Here is an 18,781-nt window from a genome sequence, read left to right on the forward strand (position 1 = left end):
ATGCCAGCTGCAACAATACTTAGAGACAGAGATGAGCTGGCTACATTACTTAATGACTAAGTAATACAAGGATGGTCAAAAACGTAACTCTCATCAGTCCCTGCCAACATGGCCAAAGGTCAAGGATGTTGGGAGTTGTAGTTTGGAAATATCAGGAGGGTGCAACATGGACTACACCTGAACCAATGACATCAAGGAAAACAAGACTGTATTCGCAACCCATTCAAAAATTTCAAATGGAGCAAAACATGGTCCCCGGATTGTTAACTGATACTGACTGATGCAAACATTATTCCAGTGTTAAAATATTTGATGTTTGGTAGATTTCTTTTAATACATTCATCTGGATTCCAGACATTTACCATATTCTACTTTTCCAATGGATGTTGTATTTCTATAATTATAAACCTGATGCTATCCTCCATTTATTTGAAGACACTGATTTATTTGTATGCTAGTTTAAACCATACTTTATACTTTTTCTAATAATGAAAACACATACGAAGGGCCACATGCAAAGAACAGAAATAAAAGGGTGGGGTGGGAGTGAGATGGTGAGGGAAAGCTCATTTATAAAATATTGCCAATTTCAAAATCATTATTTTCTCACAATATTGATTTCAAAATATCCTCCTGAATGCAGGAGAAAAGAAAAAAAGCTCAATAGGGTTTCTTGATCTTAGTATTATAGGAACACACTGACGCCAAATACACTTGGAAAATTCTTAGCAAATATGCAATTTTCTAGGATATGTGTCAAATGCCAATAGAATAAAATGAATGACTATATTGTTTACAACACTTAGCAAACACTGTACAAGAATTAAACTAAAGTACAACTTGTCCAAGAGGGCTTAATCCATGAAAGACATAGGAAACCAGCTTAATTTGTCAAGATGGCAGCCATTAGCTCTGAAAGGTTATGCAAATAGAGAAGATGGATGATAAAGTGCAGGCCACCCCCATTGTGTCAAACATAAATAAACTCTGTACAAAACTGACAGGTAGCTAATTTGTTTTGCAGGGAAGACAGGTAATGGGACACCTCTGTATGCCACAAGGGACTACATCATGCCTTAATGCAAGTAGCTTTAGATAAAAGTTAGTATTTGAGGGAAATTAATTATCTGCCATGGTCATAAATAGCTGTTTACAGTAGTACTAAATTGAAACTCAGTTGAAATACTAGCCTTTTTGAATATTAACAATGCTTCAGAATATGGACTTGCAATGCAACAGGTAAAACTGAGCAATTTTAGTTAATATATCTGTGACATAAGAAAATAGCAGAAAACAATGATGCCTTTTCTAACGTTCCTGGAGACTTTATAAGGAATCCTTTATTCTTAAAAAAAAATACAGAAAACTATAACAAGATATTTCAGGTAGCTCTTTTCTGCTTCCAGTAACAGCATGAAAGACAACAAACAATTCATGAGAAAAAGCTGCACTGTACTATCACTACATCTGCCTGTCATATCAAAGGGCTAATAGCAGATAGGACATCACAACACAGCCCAGAATTTGATTCTAATTAGTAAATCACTTGGGTATAATTTAAAACCAAAAGAACAGGAGGGGACGATTTTTAGCAGGCAACATAATGGGGCTTCAGAAGAATCAGTGATAGATATATATATAGATATAGATATAGATACAGATGATATATAGAGATATAGATATAGAACAAACACATTGTTTGTTGTTTACACTGAAACCCCCACTCAGCCAACAAGTACCATGTCCCACTGCTGTAAGTACCATTGAAACCTATGGAACAAAGCTGGTTCAAAGCCTGGGCACAAAATGTAATCATACCTTTCCTGATTTAAGATTACTTAACCTTGGCTTCTGCAGTCTGAATAGACTCAATTACCTCTCCAGGGCAGCTAAATCCATGCAAGTATACTGAACCATAATGCAACAATGAAAATGACTACAAATTCATCGTGCTGTCCCTGAACCAGCAAAACAGCTAAGTATATGGTTAATTCTGAAGTTCCCAAAGATAGGAAACTATGTGCACTTTTGCTGCACCTTGCTTCATGCCCTGAATGCGGGCTTTCTAGGGGTATCTGCCTCCCCAGTATTGGAAACAGCAAGCTGTAAAACATGGGAATTTGGTATGATCCAGCGGGCCTTTTTATGTCTATATGTGTTACTGCAGAATGATATACTTAGCACATAACAAATGACAACAGCTGGAGGAGGGGAAATACAGATTACACACCCTCTTATTTTCCTACTTGAAAGAAGGGGACCACTCCAACCCACTGTAACTGGCTACCCACTACAATGTGAGTACAAGACAGCCACAAAGGTTTGGGTAAAGTTAGGAAAACATGGCTGGTGTGTTGGAAAACAACTGAACAACATCGGGGTGACACCACAGCAGGAAGCCCTAAAGCCAAGGAAGGAAGAGAAAGAGTAATGAAATAATAATTCTTCTTCTGAGCACTGCAGACTCACACCTCTTCTCCTTCAGGAAAGATGCGGAAATTCAATCTGATTAATCATTTCACAAAGTCATTAAAATGAGCAGAGAATAAAGCAGGTTGCCAATTGCCTCCTATGAACTTTTGCCAACTAGTACTTCCCAAAATGCTGGCCAGCAAGGCCAGGAAAGGATATGGTACCACAGGAAATGTGTCTCTGAAGTTTCCCTAATGAGGAGGAGGCTTACTAGGCTCTTGCTGCTATTATGTTCAATTGTAATTTTATGAGCTGATACACTTGTGGGAAGAAAAGAGACAGACACTCTTCTGGCAGATTAGTTAGCCCTTTAAGGGGTCTGCTGTTAATTTTGATTATTCATCTGCACATCTGTCTTTGCCCAACTGTGACATGAATACAACTCCTTACCGCTAACTCCATTTAATCAGAAGCTTGTCTCCAATGAAATCTGTCAGCTTGTTTGACCTCTTAACAGATCTGCATCTAGAGTTACAATCTAGTTCAAAGTCAGATCTCACATTTCCAACAGCTTGGATAAAGGGAGAACTTTGGCTTGCACCTATCTGGGCCTGATAGACCCCCTCCCTGGCCACCCCCATTCACCACCTACTGATAGCTTGCATTTTTGAAATGGCATTTTGAGCTGCAAGACTGAAGAACTCGGGACACAATCAAAGAAAATAAATGCATTAAATAGATACCAAAACGTCAACCTCTCTTCAGATATTTAACAGTTCATTGTATCATAATCATTTCCTTCCTCTCTTGCATTGCTTGACCATCTCCCAGAGAAATGTAAGCTGAAACATTTGAACATTCATCTCAGGCTATTCATTCACTTGATATGTTCTCTGAAAGTTTTAAAGCGGGATATTACACAGCTCATGTTAAACCTCAAAATTAACATATTTTAAGCAGTAATTACCTCTTTTTGAGTGATCTGCAGGTGAGCTGCCAGGAACTGTTTTTCAGAAGGTGGGGGTAGTGAGACTAAACAGGTATTTGTCCCACTCCCGTGGCAGCGAGGTATAGTAAACATTAAGATTAGTTAAGGTAACAGGTGAGCACACAGGCACCTTTGGAGGCGAAGAGGGCTTGTGGAGGCCAGCTGCTCTGGGTTGTGGGCCCTGATCCTGAATATGAAATGTTCATATTGATGCACCAGCTCATTTGATGCACCAGCCTGGAATTGTGGGGCCCAGGTAGGAAGGCCACCCTATTCATCATAAGGTGGGGGCCAGGCTTAGGGCCTATGCCTTGCCATGTACTTTGGAAAGAGGAGGGTTTGCAATGGTTGAAAGAGGAGGGCTTGCCATGGTTGAAATTAAGTTAGCTTCCTGCTCTTCTCATTTCCCCTGTAAGTATTAAAAATAAAATGTCACCCTATTTCAACCCTTCATTAGTGTTTCGCCTTCTGGGTCTAGTCACAAAGGTTCTTTGGATCTGCTGATGTCTGACTGGAACATTTTAAAAATAAGTCAGTGGGAATCAGTCTGGGCTAATGCACACCAGGCTGTTTTGCATATTTTAATATTGAAAGTCACTTCATCTGCTGATACAACGCCACCCCAGAAAAGTATATAATGATGGGGTCCTAAAATAGTGTTATTAAACTATTCATTCAATTCTACTGAAATGTGTGTAAATGTAAAAGCTGTTAAAAGGGGATTAATTGTTGTCCACGCTACTAAGATATTAGTGTAAAATGACCTCAAGGTTGAAAAGCACCATATGAAGGGGAAAACGGTAATCTTGCTCTGCTGCTCCTAATGAATAACAAATGGGCCTTCACAATTTATTTAGTTCAATACAAGCTGACATTACAACTCATTCTGCTGGGTCTTTTTTCTTCTTCTTCTAAACTCTGTGGTAATGCATCATCTTGCCTGGCTGTATGTCATCTTCTAGAAGGTCAACAAAGGTATGTGGCCCCCCCTCCATGTTTAAGTTATGAAAAACTTTGACAAAGCCTGGACCAGCCTGCTCTGTTTTATTCTTGCTTACATCTTTGACTCACATTCTTCTGATGAAGCATCTAACATTTTTATAAATAAGTCTTTTTACTTGACAAATAAAAAACAACAAACCACACAAAACTTCCCCTTAAAAATACATATACTGGGTATTTTTGTGCCTTAAAATACAATATCTTCAATCTGGATGTTTAAATGAGCATTATAAAGAATACTGCTATTTATTGTCATTTCACAGGTACTTAGAAATATGTATTATGTTGCTGTGGACAATTAGCCTTTTATCCAATTTTACTTGAGAGTTTAAACTCTCCCACCCTAAGGTTTTAATTATCCCTCTCAGCCAGCACTCTTAGGCCTCGGTTCATGCAGCTGGCAATCTGCCTCAGTGATGTTATAACCTTGTTAACGTAACAAAAGAGGAGTTTACTTAAAACTGTACTGACTATGGACTTAAGCCAAATTTACTTGAAAGAGGAAAGAGACTGTCAAAAATCCTACAGTAAACATAGGAAAGCAGTTCTTTCATAACCTTCACCTTAATTCATATAGACAAGTAATTTACATGTAAGTGGATTCATATGGTCTGCAAGGGGGCCTCCCTCTAGAGCCGGACTGCTTCGTGTCCCCTCCCCATCCTGCACTCTCTTTTCAGAGAATTGCAAGGTTTACCAGAAGACAGAGCATCTGCAGGGTTTGAATCACAACAAATTATAAGGTAAACATTTATAAAACTAGTCAGCATCAATATGAACAGAATGAATTTCACCAAGCCATTTTCAAATCCAGGCAGCCCTCTTGTCAAAACCATTGTTTACATTCAGTAAAGACTTTTATGTCGAGAGTGTAAAGTTGCATTACTCTAATGAAGTAATGGTTACATTACCCTAAAATGTAAGTGGCTTGTCAAATTCTGATATCCCCCATTCATTTAATGACCACATTACAGTCAGAATTTCCTAAATCTGTTTAATTAAAATCACTTTTAGGTTGTACACCAATAGAACCTTATGTTAAGTTAGACTAAACAAAATATCGCTGTATGAATATGGAAATCTTCATGGAGCTGGGACCCTAAGCACACTAATGTCAAAGCGAATTCTACTGAACTTTCAAGTATGGTCTTCTCAGATCATGATATAAAAAGTAGAAAAGACAGGTGTGCAAACTTAGTGCAACTATGAACGAAACCTTGAGCTACACAGGTATTTTCAAGTGATATTTGTTTACTTAAAAGCATTTCCAGAATGCTTAATGTTTTAAAATCTGTAAGTGATTAATAGAAATAAAAACAGTGTCATAAAAACAAATATACAACATAAAACTGGTATGAGCAGTATTATAAACTTGTTATTCAGTTATAACAAGGTCTAATACATGGGGCAGGGAATGAAATCTAAATGAGAAATTATGAAATCTAAATGAGAAACTAACAATGGAAGCATTCAAAATGCAAATTTACCAAGTTTGAACCTATCAAATATTCTGAATATTGAATGGCCCCAAGCAATCCATGCTGATCTGTGACAGAGCCTCTGTTAGGCCCTAGATGTTGAGCTGCCAGGAAGGAAACCTTAGTTTCCAATATCCCTAATATGGTGGAATGTAGGATATAGGCTAGTTGAAACTAATTAAAAATCACAAGGGATATTTTAAGCAGTGAGGGCAGATTAGGCATTGCTAACCAGGGGGTTGTCCCATGGAAATCTGGGGGGTGGGGTGGAGGAAAATGATTTTATACAAAAAGTGTTTTAAGAGATAAATATCATTTATCAGATGCATCCCAATGGCAATATCTGCAGCTACATCATCTTGCAATAACAGTGTTTGGACAGAGCTTTTCAGCCTCTGAGACACCAGAGATATTAGAAAAAAGCCAATGATCACTTTTATGGATATTTGTTATCAATAAACAAGTTTGATATAAACAAGTTTTAAGAAATGATTGGAATAAAGAATTGGATGTTCCAAGACAGTGGGAACTGCAAGAAGATCAAACCTATCCATTCTGAAGGAAATCAGCCCTGAGTGCTCACTGGAAGGACAGATCCTGAAGCTGAGGCTCCAATACTTTGGCCACCTCATGAGAAGAGAAGACTCCCTAGAAATGACCCTGATGTTGGGAAAGATGGAGGGCACAAGGAGAAGGGGATGGCAGAGGACAAGATGGTTGGACAGTGTTCTTGAAGCTACCAACATGAGTCTGACAAAACTGAGGGAGGCAGTGGAAGACAGGAGTGCCTGGCGTGCTCTGGTCCATGGGGTCACGAAGAGTCGGAAACGACTAAACAACAACAACAACAACAACAACAACTACAACAGCAGACAGTGGAATAGTGTCTTAGCCTCCATAGCAAATGTATCAATGGATCTTAAACTAAGACTTATACAACCGAAAATAATATTTAGAATCTATTGTACTCCATTATGTTTGTGTAGAAAAGGACTGTAACATAGCTGTTTGTTGGAGATGTAATAAGAATAATTCCTCTTTGAAATGTATGTTCTTACAGTGTCCTAGTTTGGGGAGAAAATGTTGAACTGTATAGATTTGACTGTAGGAAAAATATCAAAAATGTCTGAGGAAAAATATTCTTTTGAATGATCTACCTATTATATGGAAGTTGACAACTGGACAAAGACTGGAATTGATGAACTGGGAAGACAAAAATATGCTCCCCTTTAATCAATGGATTGAAGACAAGACAGAACTTGCAACATATGAGCAGATTTTTTTTATAGATGAAGACATTGTTTGGATAAATATATTTATATTTGGAACAAGTTTATACTGAATATAGTAGGTTATTAATAATCATATATGTATTAGCAAACTTAATGGAGTTTAAATAATCTTCATTAAATAGGCAGTAAATTCACTGTGTTCACAACACATACTCTTTAAAAAAGTGGAACACTTGGTTGGTTTTTTACAACCTGCAGTGTGGTTTCATTTAATTGTAGAATCCATGCTGAGAGCATAGAGAGTCATATGCCAAATTAAATACAAACAAAACAGCATGATGTTGATACAACTGTGACTTCCACAGGAAGTAGTTAGGATGGTAATGTGACCTTCATGGAACTTGGGCTGAAATTCTCCTGCGATTCCTGTTTCTGCCCAATAAGATCTGTAACACAGCATGTCTTAACTAACGTTTTTGATACCAACTTGCTGGCACCATAAAGATGAGAAGAATTCAAATGAAGGTCTTATTCTTGATGGTCAGAACATTCCTATACTCATATTATGCCAGGACTGAAGATAAGCTGCCCCTACACCAGTGGAACAGCAGCCATATTCAATGTATGCTCTGCTTGGGAGAGGAAAGGAGGAGAGGGGGAAATGTCATAAAATGACAAGACATATCCTCACAGCTCTGGGAGTAATGTCCACCAACCAGGAACTATGCTTGTGGCCATGCTCATAAGCTCCGCACACACAGAGGTAATCAATTAACTCACAATGATGGGGACATCATTGCCCCCCCCCCCCCCAATTCTGCACATAAGGAATACAGAGTCTGCAGGAAGAGCCCTAGTCCAAAAGAACACCTCATGTTTTACATGCTGCAGGTAACAGATTTGAATCCAGGGTGCACCTCCAGGAAAGGGAGAAGGGCATCCTCACCTTAAACACAATTGAGCCATTGCGGGCCCAGGGGCATTGAAACCATGGGCAACAGGCCCTAACACTGGTATAATTGCAATAAACACAGGACAGCCTTTACTTCTGAGTAGACACAATTAGGATTGTGCTGGTCAAGATCTTGAATCTTGCACATGGAATGTCAAAGGGTTGAAAGTCTTTGCATGTTTTATAGAGGAGGTGGAAGTTTTGTTTTAATCTACAACATAATCCACAGCCTGGAAGTTTAACCAACAAAATTATTGTAAAATGGGTATTGTAATCTTGCAGCAATTATTTGAAATTGTTTTGCGCAGTGCATAATCCCAGTGTGTGCATGTGTTATGGAAAACTCTGAGGAAATAAAAGAGGTATTCTGCCAGGGCTGATCTCAGCCAAAATCTACCTTTATTTAAGATCATTGGAAACATGCTTTCGCAAAGTTTTATTAACTGAGGAAATAGTAATGATCAAAATGATGAAATAGGATCATATTTATATTGAAATGAGGCCAGCAAGGGAATGTGTGGGCCTCCATCTCTGATACGATACGAGTACAAATGGTTCAAAAGACAGAAGCGACAGTGAGGGAGTAGATGACTGGAAAGCAAAGTTAAGCTTCTGTTTTCAAGGATATCTTTCTCTCTCTCTTTTTGGAGGATGGCTGAATTATACCCTTGTCTACTGAAACCCTCTTAGTTTAATTCCCACAGGCCTCAGTGACACCTAGGGCAGCGCTGATCAACTGCAGGCTCCTACATCGCTAATCTCAGCCAGCAAACTGATTATGATTTTAGCAGATGTTACAAAATAGAATTGGTCCGTTTTCCCCTTCTTTAAATAGCAAATGCTGCGTGTTTCAGACTTACAACATTACAATTTTATAACAGGAATGAAGTTCTCTCCAGGGATTTTATTGGATATACTAGATACTTGGATTTATGAGACAGAATAACCAAACAAGCTAAAGAGACTCAATTCACTTGAGTGAAATTAAATTTTTGCCTTGTTACTTGGTTTTGCATAAGATGTTTGTATATGAAGAGTAAGAGACAGGCACGCGGAAACAGTGCAAGGGTTTTAAATTTATGCAGTTCACTTCTTTTTGTGATCTCTCTGCGCCAGCACATAACATATTCAGAATATTTTTGATCTCTTTGGCTAAAAGAGAGGCCCTCTTTCTTCTCTTATCAAGCATGAATCAGCTCTTCTACGCCTTCTTCTGTGGGTGGGGTGGCTGCCTTTCTACTCAGTTCTTTTTTCACAGCTGCTGCAGTAGTAGTAGTATCATGGTAAATACCAGTCTCAATCTAGCTAAAGAAAATAGTATGTTTTAGAACTACATAGGTCCTCCGCTTGCAATGGAATTTAGTCACAACTAACTAACTTGAACTGGATTGGGCTACTTGTAATTGATTTTTATCAGCATTGCGTTGTTGTTTAATCAGCAGGTACTGGCCACAGCACAAAGTAGAATCCTTGGGTATTGGACATGATCTAGAGCAGACTCCTCAGTGCATGTAATTTCCCAAATTCATAGAATTGGATTGACCTTGCTCTTACTGGTTGAGTAATGGATAACTGTGTGACCATTACAGCCCACTAGATCAGGATTTGGAACTGGGGAAGATTTTGCTTAGTATTTCCAAGAGTTGTCAGGCCAATGCATCAGTCTCTTTTTCAAATCAATCGATGTTGTTGGAGGGAATCAGAAATGCACCTTATCTTAATTTATTCTTATTATGTATTCAATTTCACCATAAGGTCCCAGGACAGGTCACAGCAAGTAATCCCTTGCCAGCTCACATTTCCAGACACAATTGAGACTTTGATCCAAAGTGATAGTGTGGTTAACAGAATGGGGCAGGTTGGTCCTCTCTGGTAATCGGAAACAGCTCAATGGATGGGGCATAGCTGCCACACCAGCTTCCTAGCAGGTAGGTTACTGTTGCTTACCAGGAGTGGGAGGGACAAGGTGGCAGGGAGGTTGGTGGTGCCAATCTTCTTCTGTTGGTGTGTTTTCCCACCATGTTCCGTTTTGCTCCCAGTAAGCAACAGCAGCCCACCTGCTTGGAAGCTATCAAAGTGACTCCACACCATGCAGTTAACCACTTCTACATTCACAATTATAGTGATAATGTATTGTCTGGTAGAATGCTTGAAGCCATTAATTGTGTGTGTGTGTGTGTGTGTGTGTGTGTGTGTGTGTGTGTGTTGTCTGTCTGTCTATAAGAAATGGTGCATTTTTGACCTGTATGTGGTGAAGAAAGATTTTACAAACTAGTTGAGCAATTGTGTTTACATTGCAGGAGTTGATTTTACCAGTCATTGTAGCATATATAAGATATATATGCATATACTGCACTTCCTTTTTCTTTAGGAAGTTGCTCCATACTAAAGGTAAAGGTAAATGACCCCTGGACGGTTAAGTCCAGTCTAAGGCGGCTATGGGGTGTGGTGCTCATCTTGCTTTCAGACTGAGGGAGCCAGCGTTTGTCCACAGCGCCACCCACATCCCATACTAGAGATGGTTCAGTGCGAGCAAAGCTTGATCAGGTTGGGACCACCAAACTCCATGTATATATTGATGCCTCCTCCATGCCCAACCCTAATATTGATTATCTATCATTCAAACTGAAATAGAGCAATCTGTCATTCACTAGTCAAAGAAGGGAGTTGTATTGCAAAAAGAAACAAAAGAATATATGTAACAGTAGAATATGAGTCAATGTATCCACAACTATAATGATAAGAATGCTTGCATAGGGGAGAATCCCTCAAAATAATTCAGATTTCTTTCCAAACAAAATTGCCACTAATGTCAGTGTGACCTACACAGAAAACAAAGTATGCAATAAAAATTTCTCTGTAGAGCTTACCCAACAGCATCAAATAATAAACTCAACAGAAGATGGTATCTACCAAAAGTTTATCCTCTAGAGGATACTTACCTAGTGAATGTTCCTTCTTCTAAACGTATTTGTAAAAAGTGAGACTCATGGCTGAATTAAGTTGCCACCCTCTTTCATTCTGAACTTCTTAAAATAATTTGGTACTCCTAAAAAGGATTTGCAATGACAATTGATGCAGTTGTCTAAAGATAGACAACTGATTATACACAGTAAATTAAGATGGGCCTCGGCAATGTGAGCCAGAGGAGGTTAGAAGGCAGAACTTTAACATAATATAAGCATAGGAAATCATCATGAAAGCTCTTAAGTATACAATTCATTGCATATTTGACTATAAGCCAACAGTCACAAAATATATTCTGTCAGCACTATTTAAATAATAAAATTGTAAATATCTAAAATGCTTTATCCTCACTAGTTAAATTAATAAATGATATCTAAATATTGTAAAATAGCCAGACAAATGAGCACCACTCTGTTCCACCATTATAATAATTCATTATTTGTGTCATAGAATATATTCAGCTTTAATCTAAGAACATAGGAAGAGGCTGCTGGTTGATCTAGTCCAGCATCCTGTTCTCACAGTGGCCAACCAGATGCCTGGGGGAAGCCCATAAGCAAAACAGTAGATGTAGAACATAGCCATCATGGTTAATAGGCATGGACAGCCTTATCCTCCAGGGATCTGTCAAATCCTCCTTTAAAGCCATCAAAATTGGTGGCCATCACTGATCCCTATTAGCGTAACGTACTGATAAATTATATTTATGCTAAGTACAATGCTGTACATATCCTACCCCCAAATCTACCACCATTCTCCATCTGAAAGCAAGTATTTGGTGCATTCTTTACAACCTATCATCTGAAGCACCTTCACCATCTACTCCTTCCAGCTGCTGCTATTATTTCTGTCAGGGGGAGGTGCTTTATTATTATTATTATCCAGAAGAGGTTGTCTGCACACATTGTCCTTTAAAGAAATAAGTTCATCAATGAGGTTTCCTATGAAGTGATACTTGGAGGGCTTTGCTGGACTGCTGCTGTTGCTCCTCGGCTTCGTCAGGCAAACTTCAGACCCCTGCGACAGGTGGATTCTTCTCCAAAAGCTTTGGGTGAATGATTCACTGGTCTCTTTCCTCACGGTGTGCAGAAGCCTTGGGAAAGGTGGCACTTGAGGGCAGCAGCTTGTGTAGGAACTGGATACCTGCTGGTGGATCTTGCCCTGCTGGTGAATCTTAAGCAAGTGGTTCGGATGGGTATAGCAAGGGATTACAACAGTAGCCCAGCCCAGGTTATAATGGTAGGATATCATGTACCAGTTAGCACACCTTTGGAAAGTGTGATATGCAAAGCTCAGGGAGAAAACAAACCTAACCTGAGGAACTCCAGGGAACAAATATTGTATCACACAGTAAATCCTTCTGATCTTGTAACCTGCTTTGTGCAAGATTTACCATGGAAAAGCAGCATGAGAATAAACTGGTGAGAAAATGTGTAATTTATTGTATTAAACCCCACAATGCTTTCATTTGTATACATTTTTTCAAATCGTTTGTAGAGATGACGCCTATTATATACATTCTTAAAGATGTTTCCTAAAGAATTCACATCCATGAGAGGCAAATGCGGATTTAGATACGATTTGCTGAGCACAGCAGTTACAGAAAGATGAAGCATTTTAAATGGCATGTATCTTTTCAATGCACGTTCAAAATATTGTCTGCTTAATTTTTGTGTATTCCTTGCTATAGATGTGCCCACATTGGGCACATTCTTACAGAGGCCATCAATTTCAAAGATTGTGCTGCAAATTTAATGTACTATAATTATGTATACTTATCTTTATGGTGGGGAGGAAGTTCAATTTAATTATATCCTTCTGTTCTTTTTTTAGTTTCTTAAGAACAAGTATAGTGATAGTGTGGAATGCTTATAGCTTTTCACCAATTCTGCTTTGTAATCTTGGCAACATCTGTTTAAAACTGATTTTCCTCCCATCTCATTACACCCTCCTATGGAAAATGCGCTAGTAAAAGAATAAATAATAAGTGACTTTATCATCCTTGTCCTGTCACAGAGATTAAAACAGTTTTAGTATTCCTCAGGAACATGATATTCACCCAGACATAATACACTAAAGCTCAGGGCTGTCAGCTATCAAAAATCTTCTTTGACAAAACCCACATCTTTTGCAACCTAGTTTCTGTGGCATAGTAGCCCACATCTTTGGTACTAATATTTTAAAACAAGTTATTCCACCTTTAGTGATAATGCTGTCACATGGAAGGAAATCTAATGAGTGGCCTGTGTTCTTTCAGAAATGCAAGAACTGTTTCTTAAGTTAAAATTCATATGTGTTATCAATTCTTACTTCTAGCTAACTTAATGGACCATTTTCATTTTAAAAGCCTAATTGCTCAAAATAAAGCTTTGTTATTTATTTAATGACAAAACATCTCTTTTCAAAGACTACCGGGAAGTAGAGTAGTCCCAGAGATGCTCACTAGGCTCAATAGACATATCAGAGAATATACCCATGGGGAACTGGTTGGCCACAGTGAAAACAGGATGTTAAACCTGTTGGGCCACTGGCCTGATCCAGCAGGGCCCTCCTCCTTAAGACTGCTGCCAAAGATTCATGAACAAAGTGTTGACCCCTTTGTGACTAAAGTTAGGACAAACAGAAAGGTAAATAAACCTGGTTGCTCATATGGAACTGTTGTGATACCCAGATGTTTTGGGTGAGTAAGATTCAAAACCCGGGGGTACTGTGTTTTTAAAGCTTGCAGCTATGATTAATATTTATCATTATAGCTAAGGCTGTGCTGAATAGGACTAAGCAGCAGAGGGGCAGGAAACATGGGCAAATCTGAAGAACTCTTGGTTGGGTTGGGCTTATCTTACAGATGCTGCGGCTGACGCTTTGAGTTATATATACACACACACGCACACACACACATTTAGCTGCCTGCCCTAGATGAGATTTGACATCCGTTTTGAATTCCTTTGTAATTTGTGACACATTGCACAGGAAGGATGCTACAGTTAGCACAAACTTGAAAGTCTCCTCTCTGCTTGCCTGTCCTTTGTGTCCATATGAAGGTAGGGAAAGCTGTCATAGGTGGGGTATTCTGCCACAAATGACAAAGGGAACATGCCAGGCTGATGAGGGCAACTGTCCCACTACTTAAAGCTGAGGCAAAGCTTTTGGCGGGGGGGGGGGGCTCAGCCACCTTCTCCTTAACACAGCCTCCAGTTTAACTTCTTCAAAGTCACCCACAGCAAAAGATTAACCCAATCTTCAAGTGGTGATGGGGATGTTTTGCCCCAGCCCCCAAAGCAGTGAAAAATTCTGAGCCAAATGATTCAGCACTAATTATCACCGTATTTTTCGGTCCATAAGGCGCTCCGGACCACAAGACGCACTTGTTTTTTAAAGGGGAAAAACCAGGAAAGAAATATTTTCCTGGTTTTCCTCCTCTAAAAAACACGGAGGGGAGTGCTGGAGGGGAAGCCCCTTCTCCCTTCACAGCGGCTCATCCCCGCTTCCTTAAAGGGACATGGGGACGAGGGGAGAAGGCAACAGGGGATAAGCCTGCTTTTGGCATCAGGGCGCAGGGTGGTGGAGAAAGCAGCAGCATCCCCGCTGTTTCCTCCACCATCCCATGCCTTGCACCGATCCCAAAAGCCTGCTTTTGGGATTGGCGGGCAGCGCGTGGGGTGGTGGAGGAAATCCTCTACCAACCTCCCTGCCGCCCACCGATCCCAAAAGCAGGCATCGCAGCTGCCTCCCCCCACCTCCCGCCGAATACGGCGGGGGATGGGGGGAGGCAGCAGAGATGTTCACGGAGCTGCTGGCACGATCCACCAACATCCCCTTTGCTCCCCGCCGCCTCCCCACATCCCCCGTCGCGTTCGGCGGGACGTGGGGAGAGGCGGCGGAGGTGTTGGTGGATCGTGCTAGCAGCTCCGTGAACGGAGCTGCTGGCACGATCCACCAACATCCCCTTCGCTTCTTGCCGCCTCCCCCCATCCCCCGTCGCGTTCGGCGGGACGTGGGGGGAGGCGGCGGAGGTGTTGGTGGATCGTGCTAGCAGCTCCGTGAACGGAACTGCTGGCACGATCCACCAACATCCCCTTCGCTTCCCGCCGCCTCCCCCCATCCCCCGTCGCGTTCGGCGGGAGGTCGGGGGAAGCAGCGGAGGTGTTGGTGGATCGTGCTAGCAGCTCCGTTCACGGAGCTGCTGGCACGATCCACCAACATCCCCTTTGCTCCCCGCCGCCTCCCCACATCCCCCGTCGCGTTCGGCGGGACGTGGGGGGAGGCGCCGGAGGTGTTGGTGGATCGTGCTAGCAGCTCCGCTCGCCGAAAGAAGCTTCTTTCGGTGAACGGAGGTGCTGGCATGATCCAGCAACATCGCTGCTGCCTCCCCCCACCTTCCGCCGAACGCGACGGGGGATGGGGGGAGGCAGTGGGAGCGAAGCCTTCGCTCCATAAGACGCACAGCGATTTTCCCTTCCATTTTAGGAGGGAAAAAGTGCGTCTTATGGAGCGTAAAATACGGTACATATCCCAATGCAGTGAAATCACACCCCACAAAGCACCTCTTGTTCTCATTTTTTTTTTAGGATGCACATGAAGCAAAGTATATCCATAGAGCAGAAAGGGAAAATAAAATGAAAAAACATGTTATTTGAATCCTATCAAGATCAAAATATATGTGTACTTACTTCATTTCCAGTATCTCTTCTAACTGTTTTCTCCGTTCTATTCTTAAATTGGCTAGATGTGCTTCTTTCTCACCCAGAGACTGTTGCGTTGAGGCAAGCCGTGCTTTGGTAGCATCCAGTTCTTGTCTGGTCTTATCCAGGGCATTCCTTAGTTCTTCTAACTAAAAAAAAGGCATATGAATTAAGTGGTCACAATGGTAATGTGTAAATAAACAGTTAGCTTGGGTTCCCCTTCTCTTGTCAAATAAGCAGGCTTTTATATAATGAGGTAATTCTGAAAATTTTATGGCTACCACACCAGGCACTACTTACAATTTTACTTTTTAAATTTATTATTTCAGTTATATTTCACCTTTCTCCAAGGAACAAGGAATTACTCTACCCTTTTTACCCTCACAACAGCCCTGTGAGGTAGCTTTGGCTGAGAGACAGCAACTGGATCCAAGATTACCCAGTGAGCTTCCTGGCTGGATTTGAACCCTGGTCTCCCAGTTTCTAGTCTACCACTTTAACTACTACACCATGCTGAATTTCAACCCTATGGGAAGCCTGCAATCAGGACTTATCTGACTGACCAGTATAGGAATCTGTTCATAGCAAATATGTTGATTATAAATGGTGTCTATATGTGTGTGTTGCTCACATCTTTGTTTTTTAATTTTAAAATTGCTCTTGGAAATGTTGCAGGAGTGAGAAATGTCATTTTTCCTTACAGTGTTTCCACACAAAAATTTCAGTGTTACAGATTAAATTGTCAGAGTATCAATTCCCAGCTCCAACTTAGACATACTGATATAGACTGATAATAAATCTTCAAAAAAACACGGAGGAGGCCAAAGATGGACAGAGTGAATGGAAGGTATTTCCCTCCTTTTTTAAAAAAAACCCTTCATATCTATCCATTCCCCTTCACATAAGCTTTCAGGCTCCACGGAGTTCCCTTTGCGGAAAGCTCCTGCAACTCCTCTGCTGAGCCACTGGACATGTCCTGTTTGACCAGAAGAGGCACAACAGGTTTCTTGGACTCAGCTCTACTGGACTGATGGGCAAGAGGACACAGCCATCAGTCATATCCTGTAAGCTCAGGACATGGCTGCCATGCAGCACATTTTCCTCTTGCCTGGGGGACCCATGGAGTCTGTAGGTAAGAGGGATGAGGGGCAACAGTCAAGCCACTGGAGGTGCAGATTGAGGGGTGCCTCTGTCCAGGAGCTCCAGTGGTCTTTGTTGGCTGAGGCTAAGCAACCTCTGAGAAAAAGAAGCTAACGGCCATATTCTCCAAGTTCGGTTCCCTCCTGCTCACTTCATGCGCCAAGTTGAAGGCAAGCAAACAGCCAGTGCCAGCCCCAGCTGACAGCGTGAGGATACCATGCACACATCTCTCAATTCCAGTAGGTTAACGGCAGACTAATGGGGGCATACTTAAAAATGACAATATTCCTGTACACTTCTGTGGTACCGATCTCCAGTATAAACGACCCTCCAGTGTCCTGCCATTCGTTTTCCCTTTCCGTGCAGCTCGACATGGGAGATCTACTTTGATAGCAGAAGGATTAGTCATTATACCCTGCTTTCATAGTTATGTCAGTTTTGACCTTCAAGATAATCCTGCTACCTTACAGGATAGTTTGCCTAGAAGAGAATTCGCTTTGATGGAAAACAATTAGGCTTGTGATTTTAAAACACACACACCAAAAACCACCACCACCACCACCCCAAATCTCTTTAGATAAACTGTGCAAGTAGAGCAGAACAACTCTTTAGCTGGTGTTAAAGTACAGTGCTGTCAGGCTGGCCTCTCTGGTTAATGTCAATAGCACTACGTATAAAAGGTGACTAAAGTGTGTACAAATGTTGATCTTAGGGGAAGGTATGCCTAGAATCATACACACATCTACTATTTCATCCAGCAGGTCAGTTTAAGGGAGAGAGGGCAAACTGGGAGTTTTCTTGCCGAAAATAGATTCCTGGCACACTTGCAACACTATACTCCAGAAGGCAACTTTACCACTTGCATTAATTGTGATATATAAAAATAAGGGATGCTTATCCCATTAGTTTCTGTGAAGCAACATAAGTGAATGGTGGGTGTTGCAAGACTCACTCTTCATAGGAAGAAAAACACTTTGTGCCTGATGCTGCAGTGTTCACACTTTTAGACTTATTAAAATACACTTGTAAAACAATGCATTTAGATTTCATGATTAACATGTGATACCATGAGCCAATTAATTTAGAATAAAAATGGCATTGTATCAGCAAGCAAGCAAAAAAAAAGTGCTAGCCATGTTATTTGCAAAGTAATATAATCTGCAATTCAACATCCATACCATTCAGTCTTAACAGCACTTTTGTTATAAAGTTGACTTGTTTGTTTCTATCTGACAAATCTATCAAAAACAAAATACTGAAAGCATTTGCTAATGCTCATTAATTACAGTGGTACCTCGCAAGACGAATGCCTCGCACAACGAAAAACTCGCTAGACGAAAGGCATTCGCTAACGAAAGGGTGACTTGCAAGACGAATTTTTCTATGGTCGTGCTTCGCAAGACGAAAATTTCAATGCATTCCTATAGGAATTGAATTCCTATGCATTCCTATGGTCGTGTTTCGCAAGACGAATTTTTCGCAATACGAAACGACTCGCAGAACGAATTAATTTCGTCTTGCGAGGCACCACTGTATGACCAAATAGGACTCAACCTGAAGTTGTACCAGTTCTGCAGATGGATAAATACAAGAAAATGCTTCACTTTATTTATACACACAATGTGGCAGAGCAGAGGTAATATGCTAATGCATGAATCCCAAGGAATAATCTGTACAAAGTGTACTGAATAATTTTGTACAGTATTATTACATTTTGCATCTATGTTCCTCACTAAAATGCCAATATATATGCAATAACATTAAGTTATTTTATTTCAGAATATCAGAAAGAGGTTGCTGCATACTATTACTCATAATCAGCAACTGATGCCCGATATTATTTGGGTTACCTGGGGCAAGGGGAAAGAGTGCATAATTAATGTGTCCTCGCAAATTAATCATCTTCCCTTCCTGGGAGCCTTAAAAAT

General features: G+C 40.6%; 1 protein-coding gene across 16 annotated transcripts in view; it reads right to left on the bottom strand.

Annotated features, from left to right (window-relative positions):
• ERC2 (ELKS/RAB6-interacting/CAST family member 2) overlaps positions 1 to 18,781 on the bottom strand; it is a 519,409-nt gene that overhangs the window by 198,287 nt on the left and 302,341 nt on the right. For all 16 annotated transcript variants that reach the window (XR_004426010.1, XR_004426009.1, XR_004426011.1 and 13 more), the window contains one exon: positions 15,702 to 15,862. Coding sequence is in view for 8 of the 16 variants with exons in the window: in XM_033140942.1 (XP_032996833.1) it covers positions 15,702 to 15,862 (161 nt within the window). In the remaining 8 variants the exon portion in view is untranslated. The remainder of the gene's footprint in view (positions 1 to 15,701; positions 15,863 to 18,781) is intronic.

The sequence above is a fragment of the Lacerta agilis genome, chromosome 2 (assembly GCF_009819535.1).
Source record: "Lacerta agilis isolate rLacAgi1 chromosome 2, rLacAgi1.pri, whole genome shotgun sequence".
Taxonomy (NCBI): Eukaryota; Metazoa; Chordata; class Lepidosauria; order Squamata; family Lacertidae; genus Lacerta; species Lacerta agilis.